This window comes from Saccharomycopsis crataegensis (assembly GCF_037102585.1).
Source record: "Saccharomycopsis crataegensis DNA, jcf7180000000084, whole genome shotgun sequence".
Taxonomy (NCBI): domain Eukaryota; kingdom Fungi; phylum Ascomycota; class Saccharomycetes; order Ascoideales; family Saccharomycopsidaceae; genus Saccharomycopsis; species Saccharomycopsis crataegensis.
Window position 1 is genome coordinate 3851950 of NW_027043829.1, and position 24894 is coordinate 3876843.

A 24894-nucleotide genomic window follows, 5' to 3' on the forward strand; every position below is an offset into this window, starting at 1 on the left:
CCCCAAAACGCCCCGAGAAAAAAAAAAAAATCTCATTTTATTTTCTTATTTATTTTTATTTTTTGTGGTATGTGTTGGTTTAATCAGGAAGGAGCAGCAGCAGCAGCAGCAACCGACGTGTTAGAACAAAAGGTTACCCGGTTCTTGGTGATACTAATAATTGCCGTGACGGTGCGTTCGCAAGTGCGGTTAGACCGGGGGGCCCCTCAACATGCATTGCCGCGCTGCTTTTGTGTGTCAACTTTGTGTCACAAATAACCATCCGTCACTATGTATAAATAAATAAATAAATAAATAAATAAATAAATACAATTGTTTGCTTCTACTACTACTACTACCACCACATTCTCACCAGCTAAATTCCCATCTGCCAAACACTACAAAACAATCCAAAAATGGCCCTCAGAAACTGGATAAGAAGGTTTGTGCCCTTCTACCTTTCTATTAATAGGTGATTACTATTATCAAACGTTTCTAACAATCGATAGTACCATCTCTTCAAGATCTCCTGAGTATTTACAAAAGACCGCCGAAGTCGATGCTGCTCTCGACAACGCTGACCACCAAAATATAGTGCCGATGACGGAGACTCTCGATAACATCAAGCAAAAACCAGCCCGGCTTGAAGGGGTCACAGAAATCCCCGACTCTTCAGCGTATGTCGCTAATCTTGCCACCACTCCAGCGTTGGCTGCCGTCAATGGGATGATCTCCTCTTTCCCCATCCCCAAGATCTTTACTTCAAACGCCATTCCATTGTTGATGTATATGAGAGACAATAACCAAGCAGAGAAACAGAAGGCTGGCTCTTCTTCTTAAATAAATTAGATGTATTATTATTATTATTATTATTATTATTATTATTTATCAGTGTAGCAACAGTATGATTATATTATTATTATTGTTGTTCTCCGGTGCGTAATTTACAAATATTGCTGAATAGGGCAACACCCCCTTCCCTGTCCGATGATTTAAACTGCCACCGCACCCCCGCGATGCCCTATACTGTCTCACCCCCCGCCGCCACCCAGTCACTGGAAATCAGCAAGACGCGTCTTTTCTTCACTTCTTTTTTTTTTTTTTTTTGTGAACCTGATCATGATATTTGAAAGGTTATAATTGTTCCATTTGCGCTTCTTCTTGCAAACCACACATCCCACACGTTATATTATACCCCCCACCCCTCTCCTCTCACCAAACCTATCGTCTCTACAAATTATCCCCACTATTCCACTGGCCTGTCTACACCAATATTAGCCTTCCTTAATATATTTATATTTCCGGCCACGTTATCTCAGAACCACAAAGTCCCTGCTGATTGACATCTCGGCTTCCAGACATTCGTTCATCATGTCATCCAAACAAGTAATATCCTCGACAGATATCCACAGCTTTAAAGCACCTCACACTCCGTTGGTCAACTCGAAGAATAAATCCACAAATGACTCAGTCACCTCGTTACTTTTAACCCCGTCTTCAAATTCTCCTCCTCCTCGGGGAAAATATGGTGTAATAAAGAAAACCAGCAGTATTAAGAGATCTAACAGACGTGTCAGAAGAGTCAGCAGTCAATCTCCTGTCGAACCTTCGACAGAATCTGCAAAAGATACTTCAAATAATCTCGGAAAAGAAGATGCGCATGTCAATGAAGAAGAATTAGATGAAGAAGAAGAAGAAGAGGAAGAAGAAGAGGAAGAAGATGCAGAAGAAGAAGAAGAAGAAGAAGAAGAAGAAGAAAATGTTGACAATCCACTTGGATTCGAAATTAAAGGGGTTGGTGAATCTGGTAAGCCTCCCTATTCTTACGCAACTCTCATTGCAATGTCGATTTTAACCAGTGATGACAAAAAATTAACGTTAGCCCAGATTTATGGCTGGATTTCTGATAATTTTAGATATTATAGAAAGGGCGACGTAGGATGGCAAAATTCTATCAGACACAACTTGAGTTTGAATAAAGCTTTCACTAAGTCCGAAAGATCCAAAGACGGCAAGGGTCATTATTGGCAAATTGAACCAGGAATGGAAACCGCGTTTCTCAAGGGCAAAACCACAAAATCCTCTAACAAAAAGCCTAATAGTAATGGTTCTAAGAAATCATCTGCAAAGAAATCCAAGAAGAAGCAAGACATGTCAATATTATCATCATCATCATCTATGACAACCATTAAAAAGCTACCGTCAATGAATAAACCCAATAAAAGAAAGGAACCTGCCAATGATTTATCAAAATTATATCAAAACCTCACCCCATCAAGTACTTTTCAACACGATGAAGATGAAGACGAGGAAAATGTTGCCGATATCACCGATCCTGCTACTGATAGTTTTAGTGATACCGAATTTTATTTACCAGTCTCCTCCAATGATATTTTAACAGGGGAATACCAGGATATTGGCCAGAAAACTCCGAAGGGGCAAGTACTCAGGATTATGCCTCAACAACTGCTACTGAACCATCATGAAATACAACCAAGGAAACGTGATGCTCAAAAGTTGTACGATGAAGACGATGAAACAGATGGCTTTACAGATGATAGTGACGTTGAAGATAATAACATTTTTATTGACACTCCTAAAGAAAATTTTGCTCCCTCCACAAGAAGCAAAAAACAGAAAAAAGGTCAAGCAGTGGTACTGGCACTGAGAAACTTGCTCAATAAGATCCCCCAACTTGAGGCTCCTAATTCATCGTGGTCTGCCTCCGCGAGAGGTGGAAATGTCATGCTCAATCATAGTCAAAATATTGAAGTCAAATCATCGTCATTGAACAATGAGATAAATTTCACCTCATCTTTCAACTCAAACTTAAATTTTGATTTATCCCCAATACGTCGTTCAGAAACCGGGCCAATCTTAGAACCATTGACTCCTGGTAATAACACTATAAACGCGACAATGACCAGTAATAGTCATTACAATGTCTTCAATCAATCAACTGCAACAAATACTCCTAATAGAATGAAAACTCCAAGTTCTGCCTCGATTATGAGAAAGATATGGAGCTCACCAACTTACCTCGATGACTTTTATACTTCGCCGTCACTTGCAAGAAGCGCAAGTATTAGCGATTCAAGAACTAACAAAAACACTTCAAATTTGGTTTCATCTGCCGCGGCCTTGATTGCTGCAACTCATAACGGTTCGCCCAAGAATGTTGGAAAATATAAGAATATGAAGTCGCCGAACAAATTAGAGTCCAGCATTATTGGTAACATCAGTACCAGTTACAATGATTTCTTTGGGGTGGATATTTGCTCAGTGGTTAAAAGAGCCGTCGAAAGTGCGGTTGAAAAGCCAACAAAATCCCAGAGTGACAGTAATTGATGAAAAGGCATGTTCTTTGAGTAGGCTAAGTTGATGTTTATGATAATGATTGTGGGAGATGTGGTCTTTAAGTTTTAACCATTAGAATATTTTTATTATTTGGCACTATTGTATGGTTGCTTTTTATACACTTTTTTTATTTTTTTAGTACCGTTAATTTTGGGATTTTCCTTCTGATGGTGATCATTCTTTTTTGTCTTTTTGGATGGGCCTCTTCTACTTTTTTTTTTCCATTTCTTTTACATTCTTCTGTTTCTTGTCACTTGTTTCTGTTTTCCCCCTCACTCTTTTTTTCTATATGTATCAGCATTTATGATACATATTATGTATACTATTGTTTTTACTATCTTATTATATTATGGTTTTGGTTATTCTTTGTTTTACAAAATATCGTATATTTTCGTAGTAGCGCCAAACTTGTCAAGATTACTTTACAATTAGAAGTTTCAGAACCACTCTTGAAAAAATAATTGTCTCCCAAACACCCAGAACAAGCGTCTCTACAAATTGGATGCGAAAAAAATTCATAATAATCATAACGTTATATTCACACAAATATAGACTACACTTCTAATTCCTAGAACCACTCTTCCAAGCCCATGCGGTGATCAACGATACCACCCCGAGGGTCGAGGCCACCACCACAAAATACTTGAAATTATCCAAATCATCTTGACTCACCAATTCATCCCTGATGTTCGGGGTATATTTGCTGGGGTTCTGTGCTGCTTCCGCGATTTGCAAAAAAAATTCAAGCACCGACGATGGCCAATTGCAAGAAACGTGTAGCGGGGAATTCAATTGCAAATTCTTAGTGTAGATTTCCGGTTGGATGATCGAGCGCTGCTGTTGTTTATCAAGGTCTGCCTTAAGGGCGACAAATACAATGGGACATTCGTTGATTTGTGGATAATTTGTATGAAGGTCGATCAAATATTGGAAAGATTCGGGGTTAGACGAATCGTACACGAGGCAAAGCACATCGCATTGGTTAAGACGCGAGTGGTTCGCGAGGACCGCGGGTTCTAATTGTCCTAATTCCTCGAGGATAAGGTAATGTTGTTTCCCGCCTTTCACTTCGACGGAATTCACGGCGATACGCGGCTGAAGGGTAGGAATATATACTTCATTGTAAGGTCGTTGAAGGAATGTATCGAGAAGTGAAGTCTTCCCGCATCCTGGGGATCCCACCACAAAACAATTGAACACCGTTCGATTAATGACGTTAGTCCGATAAGTTTTCCCGTTGGTTTTCCTAGTGCGGCGAGGTTTGGTAACTTTCAACGCCTCGATGGTATTATGGGATACAAAAGTGGTGGGATCGATGGGGTCGGTGATGGCTACTGAGTTGTTATTATTATTATTATTATTACTAGGGGTTTTCTTGGGTTTATTAGACTTGGTCTCGAATCCAAGATACGCCAAGTATTCCAACGTCACTTTATAATCAAGAAGGGTTGACATGCTCCATTGGGCCAACCACCCTTGTAAAGTAATGTAATTCTGTTCATTTTTCACAGTGGTTTGCGGGAAGTTCGATTCTTCCCAAACTTTAGGGATTCCTGGAGTCGGTTTGAAGAGATTCAATAGTTCAATTTCGTTTAATCCACCATCATTATCTTTATCGAATAAAATAAACAAGTCCACAAGGAATCGGTACCCTACTGGACTCAACTCCACGCTTGATCCTAGGGGGACATCGAGCTTGGGATACAAAAACTCTGGATCGAGTGATAATGAATCGGTATAGTGAAACGCTCTTAAAATGCCCCAAACCGTTTCATGGCGGCCGTTCTCAATGTAAGTTTTGTTTAGATTGACAAACCCTTCGTCATCGAGCCCATCGGTGGTGCTGAAACTGGTTTTAATACTTTCGAGCTCGTTTATATCTAAATACTTGCCAAAACAAGTTTTCTGCAACGTCAATAACTCTTGGTTGTTGAGATGCCCATCTTGATCCTTATCACATAAAAAAAAAATTCTTTTCAACGCTTCCACTAAAGAAGGTTTCAATTCGTTATGGTGAGAGTCAAATAATGGGGATAATGGATAAATCACTGCTCGTTGACACAAATAGAAGCATTGACTGACGTTATAATTATTCTTTGCCGAACATCTGATCGCGGATTCGATTTCTTTGAATTCGTTGACCAAGGTGACAAACTCATCATTGATGATCCCCGTGGCGGTTTCTTCGTTTTTCTCTTGCAAGTCACTTTTATTAGAACATAACACGATCGGTAGATTGACCCCCATGCTTCTAAGCATCACCATCCAATATAAAGAGATCCGTTCATAAGTGAAATGGTCAGAGTATACTAGCCACAACACATCGGCATTACGGATTTCATTCTGAAGGATTTCCAAATCATCGGGAGAAGTGTCGATTACTAACATGCCATTGGATGTATATTGATTAGATGAATAATCATTGGGGATGTATATTGGAGGTAAAACCTTTTGGATATTGGGAACATATGTTTCTTTGACTAGCGAAGTAATAAGGCTGGATTTCCCAACCCCTTCATCTCCGCAGACTACCACACGAATGGTCTTTTGACCAGACATTATTCATTCAAAATTGAAAAGGTAATATGATAAATGTGATATAATAAATATTGTTTACATGGGGGGTTAGAAAGATTGAAAAGCGCCATTATAACGAATTTCCACCGCGGTTTCGCAGCCCCGGCGCGCACGATTTTTTGGATGGCAAAAATCCAGAAAACGAACGTAGGAAATCTCTGTGTTTATCTTGCACAAGGGCCATTATTAGCTTAGACCAGCACAATAAGTGGAATAATTTAGAAATGGTAAGTGGTTGACGCTTGAATATTATCCAATTATTATGGGGGAGGGGAGAATAACTTTTTTTTTTTGGTTTTTTGTTTGGAAAGTGCATGTGGAAATTACTTAGAGTCTCTAAAGGTGGCGGAAATCATCACATCGATGTTATTTCATCACCATCAGGGCAAGAAACGAAGTTTCCCCTTCCCCCACTAAAATTGCGAACTCTCTTACTAACAATGTTTAGACTTCGATTGGTACCGGTTACGATTTATCAAACAGTATTTTCTCCCCAGATGGTAGAAATTTTCAAGTGGAATATGCCGCCAAAGCGGTAGAAAATGCCGGGACCTCAATAGGGATCAAGTGTGAAGATGGGATTGTATTTGCTACAGAAAAGCTCGTGAGCTCGAAGCTCTTAGTATCTGGTGCCAATAAGAGAATCCAGACCATTGATAGACACATTGGGGTTGTGAGTTCTGGGTTGGTTCCAGACGGTAGACACATTGTCAATAGAGGTAGACAGGAAAGCAAAAGTTACAAAGGTATTTTCAAACAGCCTATTTCCATTCCACAAATCGCCAGCAGATTGGGTAATTATGTGCAAGTTTACACTACCGCCAACTCTGTCAGACCATTTGGGATCTCCACAATAGTTGGGGGCCATGATTCACAAGGGTACCATTTGTATATGATCGAACCTTCAGGAGTGTATTGGGGTTACCAGGGGATTGCCGTTGGTAAAGGAAGACAATCAGCCAAATCAGAATTGGAAAAATTGAAGTTACCTGGTATCAAGGTAAAGGATGCCATTAAAGAAGCCGCCAAGATAATTTATACTGCCCATGAGGACTTCAAGGACAAAGATTTTGAATTGGAAATGAGTTGGATCAGTGAAGAATTCACCAATGGAAGACATGAATTTGTTCCTGAGGATTTGTTGGCAGAAGCTAAGAAGTATGCTGAAGAAGATGAAGACGAAGACGACGAAGACGATGAAGACGATGAAGATGAAGAAATGGCTGAGTGATTGACATTTGAATTTTTTTTTCTCAATCTTATTATTATTATTATTATATCAGTATGTTTATTTTATCGATAAAATCTGTACAGTTTGTAAGGGAAGAAAGAAAAAAGATAAATATATATATAAATATTATTGTAGTGAAATGAAAAGGGGTCCTAAAAAAGTGTCAAAAACGGCAATGAAATGAGAAAATCTAAAAAAAAAAAAAAAAAAAATCTAAAAAAATTCGGTAACATATAAAGTGCGCGATTGAGGCGCAATTGAAAAGCTAAGCCAAATTATCTGGGAGTTATTATTATCCAATTTTCATTTTTTAGGCTGAATCATCAGTTACCATCTCATGCTAAAAGAACTGGATAATATTTGGTAGACCCATTGCCAATCTCCTAAATCTTATCACCCTCCACCCTCTCCATAAAACCTCGATCTGATACGTACAATAATAATAGAAAGTTTGTTTTTTTTTTGCTACACTCCAGCTTTCGAAAACTCCGGCCTCAAATTATCAGTTCAAAAGCATTTGTTCTTTCCAACACCAAATTTACGTTGTTGTTTTTTCATCTCTCCTTCCTTACTCTCTTCGCTTGGGTTCCAAAATATTTTTGTTTTATTACTATCTCTCAATTTTGATGCTGGACCCTTATCATCACAAATCATCGGACTTTAAATCACACCATGCTAGTACTAAAGAAGACGTTAATTAGATTGATAGGTGCTTTGACATTATGCGGAGGGTTGGTGGCCATCACTATTCTAATAATTAAGAACCATATCGAATCTGGAGATCAACAACTTGAAGCCTGCCAGCTAGACCCGGACAAGTGCTTGAATCGGTTGATGCCGGAGAACTATGACCTGATCCTCCATGATGCCGATGAGATCATTGTCAACGACCAATTGAACACAAAATTCTTTCGGAAATTCAAATACCATTTCGATCAAAGGGTCAGTCATACTCAAGAACTCCGTGATACAAATCGAGAATTATACCAACAGTACATGGGTGCGGAAATTCATGAGCCAAAAGTCGCGGGATTGGTCAGGCCCCTGGAAGACTATCAGTTGACTAGTGCCACATTAGTGGCGTTTTTGAAGGACAAGGAGGCGGATCAATTGATTGCCACGATGCAGCAGGTTGAAAAAACTTTCAATAGGAAGTTCCATTACCCTTGGACATTCATCAGCGAGAAGCCATTTCCTGCCAAATTCAAGAAGAAAGTGGCACAGACCACTACTTCAGAATGTCAATACGTGGTATTGGAGGGGTCCCAATGGGAGCAACCCGCGCATATTGACAAAGCTAAACAGCAGGAAGGTTATGAATACTTGAAATCCAAAAAGATTCAATATGCCACCCAAGTGTCGTACCACAACATGTGTCGTTTCTATTCTGGCACGTTTTTCCATTTGCAACAATTACAAAAGTATAAGTATTATTGGCGTGTCGAGCCAGGGACTAGCTACTATTGTGATATTGATTATGATGTTTTCAAATTCATGGAAGAACACGGGAAAACTTATGGATTCACCCTTAATATTTACGACCAGCCGGATACTATTAGATCATTATGGGATACCACCGTGGATTTTTTGAAAGAACATCCTCAATATGTCAATGCTGAGGGATCTTTTGACTGGTTATTACAAGATTTGGAGCACCCAGATTATAATACCATCACTAATGGTTATTCTACTTGTCATTTCTGGTCGAATTTCGAGATTGGCGATATGGATTTTTTTAGAGGAGAATCCTACACCAAATGGTTTGAACACTTGGATCAAGCGGGAGGGTTTTATTATGAACGTTGGGGAGATGCTCCAGTTCATTCCATTGGTTTGGGATTGTTTGAAGACAAAGCCAAGATTCATTGGTTCAGGGATATTGGATACAGCCATACTCCATACTCCCACTGTCCTACTAGTAACAAATGTCATGGATGCGAAGCTGGGGTATTTGCGGAACACCATGGTGATGATAAGCAAAATTGCATGGCCAACTGGATCAAATATTCCATGACAGAAAAAGAATTGGACATATATTGAACAGTAAATATTGTTTTGGGCGTCGTTGTTGTTACATTGATGTATAAAGTTTTTCTATTTCGCTTATTTATTTATTGTTTTCGTGTTTAGCTGCTTTCCTTTTAACAGGGTTCCCTCTTGTATTAATAATAATTATATAATAATGTTCTAGGAAAGTGTAAACAAAAAAAAAAAAATTGAGGTATTGGAGTATGATATTTGGAAAGCGATATGGACAAACTTATCATTTCTGATGCTCCCTTGAAAATTCCTGGACAAATTCTCAAGAAATCTCATTCTACAATAACTTAACGGGTTCACAATACTATCAATGGCTGGTATTGATACAATTATTTCATGGGTAGACGTATGCTCGCATACTGCATACAGTGGAGCAGCTATATTATCTGATATCAATTTTCGACGAAAAATTAGATAAATCCTCCATGAAGGACCAAAATAATGAATCCATATAACTCTGCCTATAAGTATGCTATTTCCGCACGTGAGCATAGCCCCACACATTGCATTTATATGATCTTGTTTTTTTTTCAATCTGTCATTTTGGTGGACTGAGAAATAGACTTTAGGGGAGTATTATATTATTCAATACCAATAATTTTCACCAAATAGAGGATAAGTCTAGACACACACATATATATATATCCCCCTCAAACACTATTTTTGCATTACTCAAGCAAGGGATCATGTTTGGTAGAATCATCGTGGGCAGAAGATACATCAAAATAATATTATTAGCAGTTGTCCTTATTCCTCTACTTCATCAGCTAATAGTTCTCATAACTCGCGGTAAAGAACACACTGGATACAACATTCCCAAACTTCAGGATAAAGTGCCCACTCTTCAAGGGGTTAATGACTATTTCAAAAATATCGGCAATTCTGCGCAAAATGCCACTGAAACGCCTGATGATATTGTTGACGCTGGGGAGCCGGTGGTGATTTATCCTGATGTGAGTGATCCAGAAATATTGGCAGACTTGCCATACTTGAAAGCTGATGGTTCACTAAATAAATATTTCTTCTCCAAGTTTGTCGATCATGATGATAACAAAAAGGCAAGAAAAGTGTTCCAAGAAAATAATAGATTGTACGCAGACTACATTATGGAACCGATCGACGAACCAAAGGTCGACAACTTGCAAAGACCAAGTGAGGACTATAAATTAGCCAATGCCACATTACTATCTTTGGTGAGAAATTCCGAATTGGATGGGATCCTATCGGCCATGGAGCAGGTTGAGGCAAAATTCAATAGTAAGTTCCATTATCCTTGGACGTTTATGAATGATGTATCATTCAGCAAGGAATTCAAAACCAAAGTTAAGGCAGCCACAGAGAGTGAAGTTCATTTCATCACCATTCCTAAAAAACTTTGGAAAAAACCAATATTCATTGATAAAGACCTTGAACAAAAAAATATTGATTTGATGTTGGCCAACGGTGTGGGGTATGCCGACATGGAATCGTACCACAACATGTGTCGTTTTTACTCCGGTACTTTCTACAATATCCCACATTTGCAACAATTTAAATATTATTGGCGTGTCGAGCCTGACACTAAGTATTTTTGTGACATTGACTACGATGTCTTCAAATTCATGCAGGACAATAACAAGAGCTATGGGTTCAATATCAACTTGTACGATGGGCCAAGTAGTATTACCAAATTATGGAACACCACCATGGAATTTTTAGAAGAACACCCAAAATATCTCAACCCGAACGGAGCCTTCCAGTGGTTACTTGAAGATATGCAGAACCCAGAAAAGAATCAAATAGCAGGCTACTCAACATGTCATTTCTGGTCGAATTTCGAAATTGCCGATATGGACTTCTTCAGAGGAGAAGCCTACAGCAAATGGTTTGAACATCTTGATAATTCCGGAGGATTCTATTACGAACGCTGGGGTGATGCCCCGGTTCATGCCATCGGGTTGGGGTTGTTTGAAGATAAATCAAGGATTCACTTTTTTAGGGACATTGGATATCATCATATGCCATTTACCAATTGCCCGAACAGCGACAGATGCGATTGTGAAGCAGGGAAGTTTGTGCCTTGGTTTCTGGTGGAGAAGGAAAATTGTATGGCCAATTGGGTCAAATATGGGATGTCTGAGGATGAAAAGAACATGTTTTAGTCGCCATTGAATTTCTCACTTCTACTTTTTTTTTTGGTAGCGGGCCTAGTGGGAAAGCCTTTGGGCTGACAATTTTTAACAACCTATTTCATTTAAAACTGAATATTAGAAACCTTTACACTTAGTTGTAGCTATTGGAATATATACTCGAACAATATCACAACCACTTTATACAGTAAGCGAATTCTAAAAAGTTGTTGATCTGAGTTCCAATAGAAGTACCATATTATTAAAGCCATCTGATGATGGCACAGTACGTCTTCTCAATGGTATTAGATCAATAATAAATAATCAATGTTTTTCGGTAACAGTCAGTTAACCGTAAATGACATTCTAGCGGAATGTTCTTATGGTGTTTTCCGGTGTGTTTAGCAATTATTGTACACTCAGCCGCCCCGAACACCCCAGTGAAAGCAGCATTTTGAAATGGGAGAAAATAATGAGAATAACCTGCAAAGGTCAAAAATTCTAGAAGAATTGAAATCATTTGCCAATACTTCCCAAAATGGCGTAGACTCCCAGTCGCTTTTCCTGCGTGTTGATCTGTTGCTAAAAGCACAAGATGATTTAATAAAACAAAAAGACCTCGAATATAAAAAGAAAGAACTCGAATCTAGAAAGAAAGAACTTGAATATAAGAAAAAAGATCGTGAATACAGAAAAAAAGATCGTGAATATGTACGAGTAGATGAAAAGGTTGCAGACAAAAGGTTGGAATATAAGCATAAAAAACAAGAATATGAAACGTTCCTTTACATGTTAGAGGCACAGTGTAATTATTGCCCCGGGTTCTTTGACGATTATGAAAATCAGGATATTATGACGCACTTGGAATTCAAATTATCGAGCCTACCATCCTCAGTGGCCCGTCGAAATTTTCGCTTTAGTAAACAGCAGATTTTCGAGCTAGAAGGGCTCTTGGTGTTGAATGATAAAGAACTCATCAAAGAGTATGACTTCCCACGGCCTCCATTGGAATGTCTTTGTGTACTCCTTGCAATATTGACAACTGGCCGAGGACCCACTGACTTCTGTACCTTTTTCGGGAAAGAGGAAGATGTATTGTCTGAAGCCAGTCTTACTTGTGCAGAATTCATCTGTGATAGATTCGGCTACCTCTTACGTTTTGGAGAGTATGATCTCCCGTATGAAAGAGGGGTTAGGCTACTGGACATTGGGTTCTTGAAAGAAAAAGGTTCCTCAAGACAGCTAGGACCCTCGGAGAAGCCAGAGTACACCAACATGTTGAGCTCTTCTATTCTGCTCCACGGTAATCTTGCGTTTTACTTAGATAGTATGCTTGTGAGTGTAAATGACCCGGAGAGCAAGTGTGCAGCATTTCACACAGAGTTGCGGACATTTCACCCAAAGTTGCAGACATTTCATCCAGAGTTGCAGACATTTCAATACCAGTGCTTGATTGATGTTGACAATATAATCTATTCCTTGATGGGTCCCTTCACATACCCTAATGAGCAAATGAACCGGGTATTGGAAAGTTTGGCAATCAGCGTTGATAATATTACACCAGATGTTTGCGTTTATTCACATGAAGGTGGGAAAGGGTCAGATTTTATAATAGTGCCCTATGAAAGAGAAGAAATGGCTAAACTTGAAGAAGATCGCGATGCATTGGGTCCTGAAGACTTCGATCACATCCAAAAGAAATTGAGATCACACGATAAGGCTATGTCCCGGATTCGTCAAGAAACTAGGAAACATTTCGCCGATGTTTTGTGCCATTTCGGTACCTTTAGGGCCTCCAACAGGAAACAACTAGACCCATACCTGGCAAATCTATTATTCACGAGTGCCATTTTCTTCAAGAACATTGAAACTGTCTATCAGAGAAACGACATCTCCGTAAATGAATATCTCGGTTGGGAGAAGCTTGTGGATTAATGACTATGTTTTCTGTGTATTATCGAGTATGTTAACAGCGTATCTTATTTATAATTTTTATTGTATCAATAAAAACAGGAACCAATAAATAGCTATAATGGTTTCGTCTGTGTATCTTGGACAGTAACATATTTTTTTTATTCGTATATTTCTGCTAAAGTGAATTTTTTAACTACATCCTGTAGCTGGCTCATATTACAATATTAGAAGATTTTAAATGCTTAAAGTAATGTATTATTTCGTCCTGCTCCAAACTCCCCATCTAATGATCCAGATAAAAATTTGGGTAATTCATGGAGTGTTTCACACCCACTATTAGTATGAATTAATTACCTTATTGGGTCAATTATTTCCCTTTAAACATTGGATAAAAATGCAAAAATAGTGACACCAAACTCATAGTAAAGATATCAGCATGTGCTATTAGTATAGGAAATAAGCAAATTTGTAGAATTTTTTTATAAACGCACTCACAAAAATGGCATAATGCGAGAGCTTTTTCTGCCGCCTGATGTCTCCAGGTGTATCTGGACGCAATAGTCATATTTTCATGCGCAGTGTTCAAACATTGGCAAATAAAGAAAGCACTTTTCAACAATTTTATCATAGATTGCGAAAAGATTGGATTTTTGTTATTCCTTTTTTTTTTCTGCGGAAAAGACACACCTAAGGGAATAGAAAGCACTGGTAACTTACAATGATCTTATGGAAAACTATGGTCGATTTTTGTTGCGTGGAGTTAGGACATACTCCCTGCTGTATTAACTTTCGGTTAGCGGCTCTATTTCCATGTCCTATTTGTTAATATTGCCTAAACTATTCTTAGTAGTAAGTTTATTTCCTCAAAGATCCAATTCTCTTAGTTCAGAAAACTTAAAAAAATCCATGCGGATATTTATATTATCAATTGGATAAATTAATGTGACAAAAGTTCTCCAAGGGACTTTTTTTTTCAAACCAGCAGTCTATGAAAACCAATTTTTCTAAATTTGGGAAATAAGAATGAGTTTATATTTGGAACCATTTGCACTGTGGAACAAGCTGATTCCTTGCAAATTTGGAGATTTCCAGATGTAACCACCAAACTTAAGTAATTAAGACTTCAGCATAACTTGGAAGCATTGTGCTTTGAAAAGGTAGCATTAGGATCCTCTAAAATGCTTTTCTGGATCTCCTTTGAATTTCGAGAATGCCGTGTATAATCAGGATAATTTCCGGCAATACTAGTGAGCTCAGGGATGGTTACTCGCTTACAAAGTAGGCACCCACAATTAAACTCAATTACTGAAAACTTGTAAGTAATTTTTCATGCAGGGAAGGAAATCTGCATAGATGCCAGTATCTATGATACAATACTTACCGACACTTTTTAATGGTGATATATATATGCAGAATAAGTTCTTTGCCAGACAAGCATGCCACGCTCTCATCTTTTTATGTGATCAAGTACTTATGAAAGCTTGTGTTGAAACCAGATGGAGGTAATTGTTAACGTCTACTTGTACTACATGCCCTGTGGAGTGAGATAGACTTTATATAGCTTACCTTGTTGTCTATTGGAAAATTTTTAAACTGAGAACGTATTGAGCACTGAGTAATAACATGCCTTTCGGGCAATCCTGAAACAAGGTGCTCCTGTAGTAATGATTGAAATATCAAGAACTCTTGTTTTTCTATTAACAAAAACACGGTAACCCCTCAGGCTCAGCAGGTATCATTGATAAAGAAGTTTTGCTCAATATTTATCTCAGAACTCGATTTTGATATAGTTTTTGAATGGTCCTTACGTTAAGTGCTAACTTATCTCTTATATAACAAGCCATTTAATCCAAAAGAGCTTTTTTTTTCTTTTCTTATAGCTCATGAATACCTCGCTCCAGACTTCAGGACTGGCTGACCTACAATCTTTAACAAAGCTAATATACGCTTGAAATGTCTCTTTCAGAAACTGAGATTTCTAATGGTACTTCATCATGTATACCAATAAACAGGTATGTACAATGATCGCAAGGTTAGTACAGCAGGACAAAATTACCAGCTCTTTATCCTAGTAATAGCAGTTGACTTGGGATTGATTTTGTTTTTCGCCAAAGGAAAACTGGGGTTGTTTATTATTGTTGTTTTGTTTTGGTAGTAACGTGATTTTCCAAACCGTCAATCCCAATGCGTCATTTTGTTGTCCCAACTTAGAAAGATAAAAATTTTTTTGCACCAATCATGTCGGACCGAGAACTTCATCCACCCATAAAAAAAAAAAAAAAAACAGTCATGATACAACAGTACTTTGATATGATATCATCAGTGTACTTGTAATTGATAACCAGATGGAGTATAAGATAAGATATCAAAACTATATTTTCACGCATTCCTTCATCAGTATGTGTATTTTATGTCAAATTGTTTCTTGTGATTGATGGGCTTCTTATTTCTCGTCTTTCTCGACCAAGCCTTGGCGACATGAAGAACATAGGACATGTAAACTTTTTTTTTTCTACAGACAATAGCCGAACCATTCTGGGGAACCAAATTAAAAAGCGCAAAAGGGAATTAAATTGTATTGGAGAAACAAACTATTCAAAACTGTAACAAGAATAAAAGTGTAAGAAAAAAGAAAATTTCCTACTCCAACAAATTAGCTCAAACATGTAGTGGAAATGGATGTATTTGCAAAACAGTAACAGATTTTGCTGGAATAAGGGATAGGATAAAGTGGTATTGGTTGTTTTTTGTAAACCGATCCATTCAATTGTAAGCTACCGACGACTTAATAAAGTAGCAGCAGGTAATCCAACAAAGGAAAAGAAAACAGCTCGCTTAGAAAGCTTGCAAAGCTTGCTTTCTCTTCTTGATGAGGTTAGCGATCTTGATACCAACAAGAAGACAACCTAGAAATATGAGTTAGTTTCTATTAATAATCCATGGAACTATTTTCCGCCGGCGAGCATCAGAACTAAACAATAATTTTCGAACCAAATTTTCAAAACAATGTTGAAAAGGGAGAGTTAAGACTTACCAATAACGAAGAGGATACAGAAAACTAAGATAACACCTGGAGGAAGCATTTTTGGTTATTAATGAGGCTAATTGGAATACAACAAATAAGTTAAAAAAGAGGCTCAAAAAGAAATTGCGGGATAAAAATTTCGGGGGAGCCCAATTTGTTTATATACTGGCAAAGGTTATAGGGCGCTGGTTCCGGTTGCTCCAGGGGAAAAAGAGCGTCGTGCGCGGCGGTGTATATGGTATGATATATGCGGCAGTATACACCACATTGCATGAGCGAAATAGTCATTTTGGGATTATCGGCGTGCAATGCCCGACAGGAACATAACGCGGGAAACATGAGATTATAGGGGGAAGTGAAGTGTTCTCAATAGCAGTACTAGAATGATGTTGTTCTCCGAGGGTTACCATATGGATCTACTATTTTTATTTTTATTTTTATTTTTATTTTTATTTTTACTGTTATTGTTATTGTGCTTTTCTTCAAACCACAGCAAGCCATTCATTTTAACTTGGAAACTTGACTATTCTAAATTGAGCATCGTGCACCGAGAAAAAAAAAAAAAGCAGACATGAAAATCGGCCAAAAACGATAAGAAATCATCCGTAAACGTCATCGATCGAATAGAGCCCATTTGACTGGGATTGTTGTTCGCGTACCCCATGTGATATGTATCGTACCACCGTAATAGTTATACTTGATATCACCCTGTTTGAATGGAATTTGCACGAGAGTGTATAATTATTGTTGTATAAGTGGATTAATTCAATTAAATTCTTTAGATTAATTTTTTTGTTTGATAAGATGTTTCATATATTTTTTTTTTGTCTGGATCCTAACAACCCGAAGTAAGAATATGTTGTTGTGCACCTTGTGGACTTCTATTGGTGAAAACAAATTGCGACATACTTGATTTCCTCTCATAAGGACGTTCATTTATATGTTATATACTATATATACCTAATGGATTCACTAAAAGATAGAAATGTAATTTTTTTTTATGCTTGATATGAAAACTGGTTCCGCTTCTCCCAGGAAACTTCATTTCATTCCAATCTCTGCATTGAAAATCTCAGGAGATATCAGGGCTTCGCTGTAAATTAATTAAATTAAAACATCATAAGATCGCAACTTGAAGCCATTATGGTGTTTATCAGCGAGTATGTGGATAATATTGTTGATTTTAAAGAGTTCACATCCAATATATGGATAAGTATTCTCCATTCTTCAATTTATCCTCTTATTGCTAGGTCTCATCTCATCACACAAAAAAAAAAAAAATATGATGTTTCGTCAAATTGAAGCAATTCCGATTAAAATAAAGCACATCACTGGATACCTAAGTAATGATAGAGTGGTGGAAGAGATATAAGCTACAAGTTTTTATAGAACCCCGATGTTTAGACATGCAAGTACCATAGAGTTTATTCGAGAGTTCTCTGTAAGGTAAATTTTTACAGTTTCCAAAAGGAAAATCATTTTGGCTTCACTACATTCAACATTTTTCTTCTTCCAAGCCTAATTTGTGCTTCAGCACTAAGCAAATCGACATTTAGACTTTTCACTGCCACTCAAGGCTTAAGTTATTCATTGACTTGGTAATCGAGGAGAGCAAAAGAAACCTGTTTCCCCTAAAGCTTGTGTTCCCTAGGGCGTCGAGGAAGTATGTTTACTCATCCATCAGATTACATACGAGAAAGGCTCTTGAGAACAGCACAATAAATACTGGGGGTACGATCATATCATACATGCTCATTACTGTAGCATAAGTAATGATAAAGGTATCATGGATACAGTTCCATCATAACAGAGGACATACTTAAACCTTTACACAGTATTTATACTTACTTAAACAATTCATTTTATTTCATTCGATACAACCATTAGTAGATCGAATTATAATATAAGACTCTCAATCCGTCGATTAAAATGAGACCAAGCCTATATTACAATTACAACAAAGAAAAGTATTGACTCTTATATCCTCCATAAACCACTACAGATTTGGTACGATAATCACCATAGATAGTAGGTCTGCAAAAGCTAGAGAACCGTATATCCCACTTATTGTACTATAATAGCTTCTAATTTTCAGTTTTTTTTCTTTTTTTTTTCCGATGTGCTGAAGATTCTATCTTTTGTGGTGTTGTATTCACATCAACAGTTCTTCAGAGGCCATTATTGAAGATTTGGGTATCGATCCTAAAGAAATAACCAGCCACAACATCTACACAAGGTAAGGTCGGGAAAGAGGCACATATATATTTAAAATATTTTTAAATTTCCAGTGACCATGCTTTAGTAACATTTTTCAACATAATTGCTCGTCAAGGGATCTTTTTTTCTTTTCTTTCACATAGAAAAAAAAAAAAAAAAACACACCCAAGTCACAATAAAAAACAATCCAAAAAAAACTTCGACTTATAAAAATATCAAACAAAGTAAACAGAAACTATGTATAGTACAGAAAGAAATATTATCATATCATTTTGGCCTGTTTTTTGTTAATTGGCTTTTATTAGTAGAGAAGACTTCTTCTGTCCACAGTCGCGTGCGCATGTTGGGGGGATGAAAAAATGATGCATCAACAAAACGCGAGATACTATTTTTTTTAAAAGCAACGCGTAACTTATTTTTTTTTGCTTTCTAAGGTAATAATTTCTTTGCATACAGTTCAGATAAATTGTTTGACTTTTCTCCTTCTTTTGCTTTCCATAATTTGTTGATTCTTCCTCCTCATATTGAACACAATTATTACGAAGTTTCATCATTAATACCATCTATCTTATAAAGCATTTATTTACATTTACCTTCAAAGCCAACAAGCTTACACAACCCACGCGCTGTTTAGGAAGTGTCATTTTCTAAACTCAATCACCACATTGCTTTTGTTAATCTTCAGTCAAACTAAATAAAAATAGAAGAAACACACAAAGAATGTCGACTAAAACATCGATGATGGGCCTCAAGGTCACTTATAGTTTTGATGATACTCAGGCCTTCTTGTCGAGATCCGCCAGTGACATGAAAATCAAGTTTGGTGAGATGGAGCTTTTCAATAACGAGACGCGTCTTATTGGGGTAGTCAAGTTGAGAGAATGTCTTCAAGCGGTGATGAGATCCAGTCCAGAAGTCATGAGTAATCTAGCGACTAAACATGATTATACTATCTATGTTTGCGATTACAGTGAAGTTGATACCCCGTTAGTTGGTTACGGCACTTTGTCAAATTTGATAAATAATGATTTTACCGATGTTTCCGATGATGAGCCTAGGGGATCCAAGAGTGGTAAGGCCAAAGATATTCTAATTCCCGGGAAAGTTGAGACAAATATTGCGAGTTTATTATACGGGAATTCCAAAACAAAAAATATACTTTCGGTGAAACTAAATTTCAAGATCATGGAACGACAGAAACCAAAATTCGATGGGATTCCTTTTAGAAATGCCCTAATTAACAATAATAATAGAAAGACCTCCAAGTCAAAGAGAATTACGAACCCAACTCCTGCTCCTAAGGCCACCAGAACATATTCTTTACCAATCAGACCATTGGAATTCTTGCCTCCAAATACCAATCTCACAAAAAACCAATCGCTTGCCGACCAGCTTCGAAATCTTAATAATGCTACTTCGTCAAAGCGCAAGTCATTATCAAACAATGATTCGTCAATAAAGAAGCTTAGAAAGCACAGTAATTCGTCGCTATTACAGAAAACTGACGAGGCTTTCTTGAACCATTCATCGCTTGTGAATTCACTTGTGTCATTTCAAAAACCATCAAAGATAATCGAGAAGAAAAAGAGTAGTAGTGGTATTAGTAATAATAGTGATAGCAATACTGATGACAACGAAACTAAAGCGAAGCCAGGGAAAAAAAATAGTAACTATTGGATTATTATGGAAGATAATAAAGAACGCAAAGATGGCAACAAGGAAAATGTTCCCCCAAATAATTTGTCTTCCGAGGTTTCTGATTTTTCGATATCTACTAACAGCTTGATGAGCTGTCATAACGTTTCTTCTGCTCCAACGTCTGACAACAGTGAAGAATATCAACTTACAGGCTTCATCAAAAAGCAAACCGAAAACCAGACCAAATTTGATAAAGAATTAGAAGATTTATTTGAATTTGATCCGGATAATTTTCTCAACAATGTCTATAATAACACTGATCAATCACAAGTCAACAACAATGTTGCGACCTCGACGCCGTTGAATAATAATGTTATTAATCTCTCAAACAATATCCAGAACCATTTGATCCCAATTCATCCGAAAACTCTTTCAACCATGGGGCTTCAAGATTCAACGCTCATGGTAACCCCCGATGATAATGGAGGAACTCCAAAAGACTCGGAAGCATTGACTCCAATTATTGAGCTGGCATCAGATAAGGATGGCTCTGACGACAGTGATAACAACCAGCAGCTTGCCACCAGCCCAGTTTACGATGATGAAGATGAGAGTATTGATAAACTACCATTAAGATCTTCTCCATTTTCAGTTTACGATTGATACTTGAAGATTTTTACCCCTTCAGATTTTCTTCGATTACTTTGCATTGCATTCTTCTATTAGGAGACTACCATTATAGTATACTTGTATTATTATCAATTTCACTATTGAACCATTTGAGTTAAAAAAACTGTAAATACTGATGTAGTGATGCCCCGGTGCGCTTATATGTCAAAAAACTACAGCACATGACCTGGCACGCTTTTAAACACGTGATTATTTTATGGCTTTTTGTTTTGTTTTTCCTCTTTTTGGGATAACAAAAATACACGAATTTCTTTGCTATTGTTGCTTGGACAGAAGATCATCCATTGCAAAATAGAGAAAAAGGAAAAAAAAAAAAAGAAAGTAGGAGAAACAAAACAATACCTATCACTTTTTTTTTTAAACTTTTCATATGTAAAAATACTATACCAAAGATGAGTTTGAAACAATTGAAGAAGTCTGAATTACAACAATTGGCTGAAGGCCTTGGATTAGGGTACGCGTCTTCAAAAAAAAATAAAAAATAGAAACAAACCAAAAAATAAAAACAAACCAGACAGACAGACAGCCAATCTTTGTGTTTGTTTGTCTTTTATTCTTTTTGCTTTTGATTTCAATGTGATGTTTCTATATTTTGATATATTGATGATAATACATTTTTGAGAAGTTGAAAAAGTGTTGTGGTTGCATATTATCATTTTAGTAGTACTAACATTTCCATGCAGTGAAATTGAAGGCACCAAGGCAATCATTGAAGAACAGATCAATGTCCATTTTGACTTGCACCCAGAATTGGAGGACCATAAAGGATATGCTAAATATTTTGGGTATCGTAAAAGAATGGGGACCCCGGTGAAGGCTTTGAGATCATCAACAATCTCCACCCCAAGTAAATCGTTCCGTGCTAGTGAGTCAGATGTTTCTGAATCAGATGGCTCAGGATCAGAAGACTCTGGAGAAGAAGACGAAGAAGAAGAATTAGTAGAGGGGGTCAAGGAAGAGGAAGAGGATAATGAAGAAGAAGAAGAAGAAGGAGAAGAAGAAGAAGAAGAGGAAGAAGAAACCCTCGAACAAGAAATTGAAGAGCTTCCAAGTTCTACCGAAGAAGCAGAAGTGCAATTGTATAATGAACTTAAAGTTAAAGCTTCGGAAAAGTTTAAGGCTTTGAAGGCTAAAAGTCACGAATGTTATGAAACCACTATTGAAGAGATTATTGCCAAGAATTCCTCTTTGAAATCCTTTTTCAGTACTCCAGCCACCATATACAACTTGGAACTCTTGGTGGAATTCTACTCTGTTGCGAGTTATTTCCTCACCTTTGTTCCAATTAAACAATTAGTGCCTTTGAGCATTGAGAAGTCATTACCAGAACTGATTAACCAAATCAAAGTGCCACACATTGTGAATTTCTTGAAGTTGGAAGCAGTTGCCGTGATTTGTTTCTGGTTTACTATCTCATTGTTTTTGCCAATGGTCACCAGTTACTATGTCAACTTTAATAAGAGTGGGGCTAAGTATGATCCTTTCAGCTTCTTTGTTTCCAAAGGTTTGTTGCACTACTTCTTTTTAGGTAAAGCAATCGGTTTTGAGGATATTGCTAATGACGCGATGGTGTCTGCGTCTAAGGTCAGTGGGGTCGATGTGGGGCTTACCGTTTTTGACTATTTCAGAGACCTTATTTTCGAAGAGACAATAATCTTGAGAACCGCCTTGGGTTTGATACCATTCTTTGGGAACGGTGTTGCTGTTCTTATCTCCCTTTATGTTGCTATCAGTTCATAAGAAGGTTATTATTATTATATTTATTGACTGGCTTTAGCCACCAGAAGGCTCGATGGTCTTTTCTCCATTACTATTACTATCATTATTATTATTAATATTTGTACATTTTTAATCTTAAATTTATTGATGTTTTATTATTACTATTATTTTTATTTTTATTATTTTTTAGTGTTTACTCTCTGTCAGGAACAATTAATTTACTTTCAGTATCTTTTTTTCTTTTTCATTTTGATTTTTTTCATTTTGTTCTCCATTTTAAAAGATCTCAGAATCGTGTTTAGGATGATTTGTCTCTTTTTACTTTAATTTGAGAATGATGGCCTTATTTCTCTGCTTGATTTTCAATATATTGTATTCTTCTGGTTTAAACTCACAGTATTTTGTACGATAGTTTGCCGCCAGATGGAATCATTTATTGTAAAGCTGTTTGCTTTGTCAAGTTTCAATAGTTATTTGGCTAATAATCTTTATAATAGAAAATTTATCCTTCAATTCTTCAAATATTCAAGCATACATATAATCCAAGTGTCACAGCATTGAAAATATCTTATCTTTAGTGAAGGTCATTTATTACCTTCACTGGGGATATTTTAACGTGTCAACATGGCAGCCGCGCTCACACTTAACTTTCACCAAAATGTCTACAATAAATAAATTTTCAATTAGAAAAAAAAAAAAACTTATAATAAGAACAAAAGGAATAAGTACGTAACAATCAATTATTATATTAAAATAATTATATAACCATTAATGATAACGACTAGCTTAGTTACCTTGTGGGGCTTCCTTGAAAGAGATAGCAGCTTCTTCGTTCATGGCGGAGATGATAGTGACCATCAAGTCCTTACCGTCTTCCCAGTCAGCGGTGATCTTGTCACCCAATTCTCCGTCTGGGACCTTGACATCATCCTTGGTGTCACCGTCTTGGGTCATCAAGTTCAAGAAACCATCGTCAATGTTGATCAATTGGTATTCGTTTCTCTTGACAACTGGAACATCCATGTTGTGGGTGGATGGAGACAAATCTTCCAACTTCTTGTTGGTGAAAATGTCGATGGCAACCAAGTGGACCTTGGCGTGACCGTGCTTACCGGTCTTGGAGGTGGACATTTCAACAATCTTACAAGGTCTGTTCTTGATGACAACGAAACCGTTCTTTCTCAAGGCAGAACATTGCATTGGGTAGATAAGGGAGGAACCGGCATCAGCGGTTTCGAAAGTGTGCTAATAAAATATGTTAGTAAATAGATGTTTTCTTGTGAAACAAAAAAAAAAAAGATAACAAAGACCAACAATTTCCACAGAGTTGAAGAATACGGATGGTCAAGACGAGTCCGATTGATTGTCAGACAAACAATGATTAACGAATCAGCATCCGTAATACACTGTTCCTAACCTCACTGCTCAACCAAAAGACTTGAGTTATTCAGTCAAGAATAACCAAAGATTTTTGACAAAATTTCAAGACATAAAGAGGATCAAGAAAAGTCAAGATTCTTTTTTTTCTTCACCAAATAGCCATCAGACAAAACCCATCAGACAGTTTATTATACAATTAGAAAGGGTATCAAAGGGTACTCCCCTTTTTTTATTTTGTTCTTCAGCCGTGTTGGTTTTCGATGATCTATTATCTATCGTGAGCCCTTCTTTCTCTCTCTCCTCCCCTCCCCACAAAACTCTGTTTTTCAAAATTGTCGATCATCGCAGCAACTGATAAGATATTACAGTGCAAAAGAATAAAACTGAGTAGGTTAATTACTTACTTCTTCTTCAGCCATGGTGATAAGTTAGTGTTGATATATGAGTTGGTAAGACAAGTCTCGAGTAAGAAAAAGGAGAGAAAAAAAAAAAATCAAATACAATTTTGTAAAGAAAATTTTTTTTTTTGATTGTTGTTGTTTGTCTCCACGAGTTCGAAAAAAAAAATCCGAAGAAAAAAAGACGGAAGAAGCGGTTACCCGTATACTGTTCATACCCCCTATAACTCGATAGAATCAACGGTCATTCGAGAAGACTGAAAGTGGAAATGGGGCGAAACCAAGAATCTATAGGAAACGAAACTGAAAACATGATTAATGGTACCACTCATAATATTATTTATTGGCCTACTCTAGGAAAATAGGCGTGTGGACGCTGTAAGCCTAGATAATGGGGGTGTGGGAGTGTATAGAATAAAACACCCAAACACCCAAACAGGTGAAGATAAAAGTAACCCGGACACATAGCAAACAGTGAGTACCGGGTAACACTAACGAACAAATACTCTGGTTAGGAGCCTCTTTTATTTCCACGCCCCCTGCACCCCTCACTGTTGGGTACTCTTAACATCCACCGACGTATCATGATACATACATTTATTTGATTATTGATTGTCATTC

The 24894-nt window shown here is 37.2% G+C and overlaps 11 protein-coding genes across 11 annotated transcripts; 9 read left to right on the forward strand and 2 right to left on the reverse strand. All coding sequences in view use genetic code 12, as the record gives it.

The window, feature by feature from the left end:
• Window positions 1–395: 395 nt before the first annotated feature.
• DASC09_046230 (uncharacterized protein) lies at window positions 396–819 on the forward strand (the record flags this gene model as incomplete). The annotated part of the gene is made up of 2 exons (XM_064998222.1): window positions 396–421; window positions 489–819. 2 exons carry the CDS (start codon window positions 396–398, stop codon window positions 817–819), a joined length of 357 nt encoding a protein of 118 aa, XP_064854294.1.
• A 531-nt stretch (window positions 820–1350) lies between these two features.
• On the forward strand, window positions 1351–3327 carry HCM1 (Hcm1p; the record flags this gene model as incomplete). Its single annotated transcript, XM_064998223.1, has 1 exon — window positions 1351–3327. One exon carries the CDS (start codon window positions 1351–1353, stop codon window positions 3325–3327), a length of 1977 nt encoding a protein of 658 aa, XP_064854295.1.
• A 570-nt stretch (window positions 3328–3897) lies between these two features.
• On the reverse strand, window positions 3898–5895 carry GEM1 (ERMES complex Ca(2+)-binding regulatory GTPase GEM1; the record flags this gene model as incomplete). The annotated part of the gene is made up of 1 exon (XM_064998224.1): window positions 3898–5895. One exon carries the CDS (start codon window positions 5893–5895, stop codon window positions 3898–3900), a length of 1998 nt encoding a protein of 665 aa, XP_064854296.1.
• A 242-nt stretch (window positions 5896–6137) lies between these two features.
• Window positions 6138–7144, forward strand: PRE10 (proteasome core particle subunit alpha 7; the record flags this gene model as incomplete). The annotated part of the gene is made up of 2 exons (XM_064998225.1): window positions 6138–6140; window positions 6362–7144. The coding sequence occupies 2 exons, from the start codon at window positions 6138–6140 to the stop codon at window positions 7142–7144; spliced, it is 786 nt and encodes a 261-aa protein (XP_064854297.1).
• A 672-nt stretch (window positions 7145–7816) lies between these two features.
• On the forward strand, window positions 7817–9184 carry DASC09_046270 (uncharacterized protein; the record flags this gene model as incomplete). The annotated part of the gene is made up of 1 exon (XM_064998226.1): window positions 7817–9184. The coding sequence occupies one exon, from the start codon at window positions 7817–7819 to the stop codon at window positions 9182–9184; it is 1368 nt and encodes a 455-aa protein (XP_064854298.1).
• Window positions 9185–9870: 686 nt separating this feature from the next.
• On the forward strand, window positions 9871–11325 carry DASC09_046280 (glycosyltransferase family 15 protein; the record flags this gene model as incomplete). The annotated part of the gene is made up of 1 exon (XM_064998227.1): window positions 9871–11325. One exon carries the CDS (start codon window positions 9871–9873, stop codon window positions 11323–11325), a length of 1455 nt encoding a protein of 484 aa, XP_064854299.1.
• A 426-nt stretch (window positions 11326–11751) lies between these two features.
• On the forward strand, window positions 11752–13227 carry DASC09_046290 (uncharacterized protein; the record flags this gene model as incomplete). The annotated part of the gene is made up of 1 exon (XM_064998228.1): window positions 11752–13227. The coding sequence occupies one exon, from the start codon at window positions 11752–11754 to the stop codon at window positions 13225–13227; it is 1476 nt and encodes a 491-aa protein (XP_064854300.1).
• A 4004-nt stretch (window positions 13228–17231) lies between these two features.
• Window positions 17232–17481, forward strand: DASC09_046300 (uncharacterized protein; the record flags this gene model as incomplete). Its single annotated transcript, XM_064998229.1, has 3 exons — window positions 17232–17326; window positions 17356–17391; window positions 17421–17481. The coding sequence occupies 3 exons, from the start codon at window positions 17232–17234 to the stop codon at window positions 17479–17481; spliced, it is 192 nt and encodes a 63-aa protein (XP_064854301.1).
• A 1687-nt stretch (window positions 17482–19168) lies between these two features.
• DASC09_046310 (Spt21 protein) lies at window positions 19169–20749 on the forward strand (the record flags this gene model as incomplete). The annotated part of the gene is made up of 1 exon (XM_064998230.1): window positions 19169–20749. One exon carries the CDS (start codon window positions 19169–19171, stop codon window positions 20747–20749), a length of 1581 nt encoding a protein of 526 aa, XP_064854302.1.
• Window positions 20750–21168: 419 nt separating this feature from the next.
• DASC09_046320 (uncharacterized protein) lies at window positions 21169–22516 on the forward strand (the record flags this gene model as incomplete). Its single annotated transcript, XM_064998231.1, has 2 exons — window positions 21169–21230; window positions 21460–22516. The coding sequence occupies 2 exons, from the start codon at window positions 21169–21171 to the stop codon at window positions 22514–22516; spliced, it is 1119 nt and encodes a 372-aa protein (XP_064854303.1).
• Window positions 22517–23281: 765 nt separating this feature from the next.
• Window positions 23282–24294, reverse strand: DASC09_046330 (translation elongation factor eIF-5A; the record flags this gene model as incomplete). The annotated part of the gene is made up of 2 exons (XM_064998232.1): window positions 23282–23740; window positions 24280–24294. The coding sequence occupies 2 exons, from the start codon at window positions 24292–24294 to the stop codon at window positions 23282–23284; spliced, it is 474 nt and encodes a 157-aa protein (XP_064854304.1).
• Window positions 24295–24894: the final 600 nt, after the last annotated feature.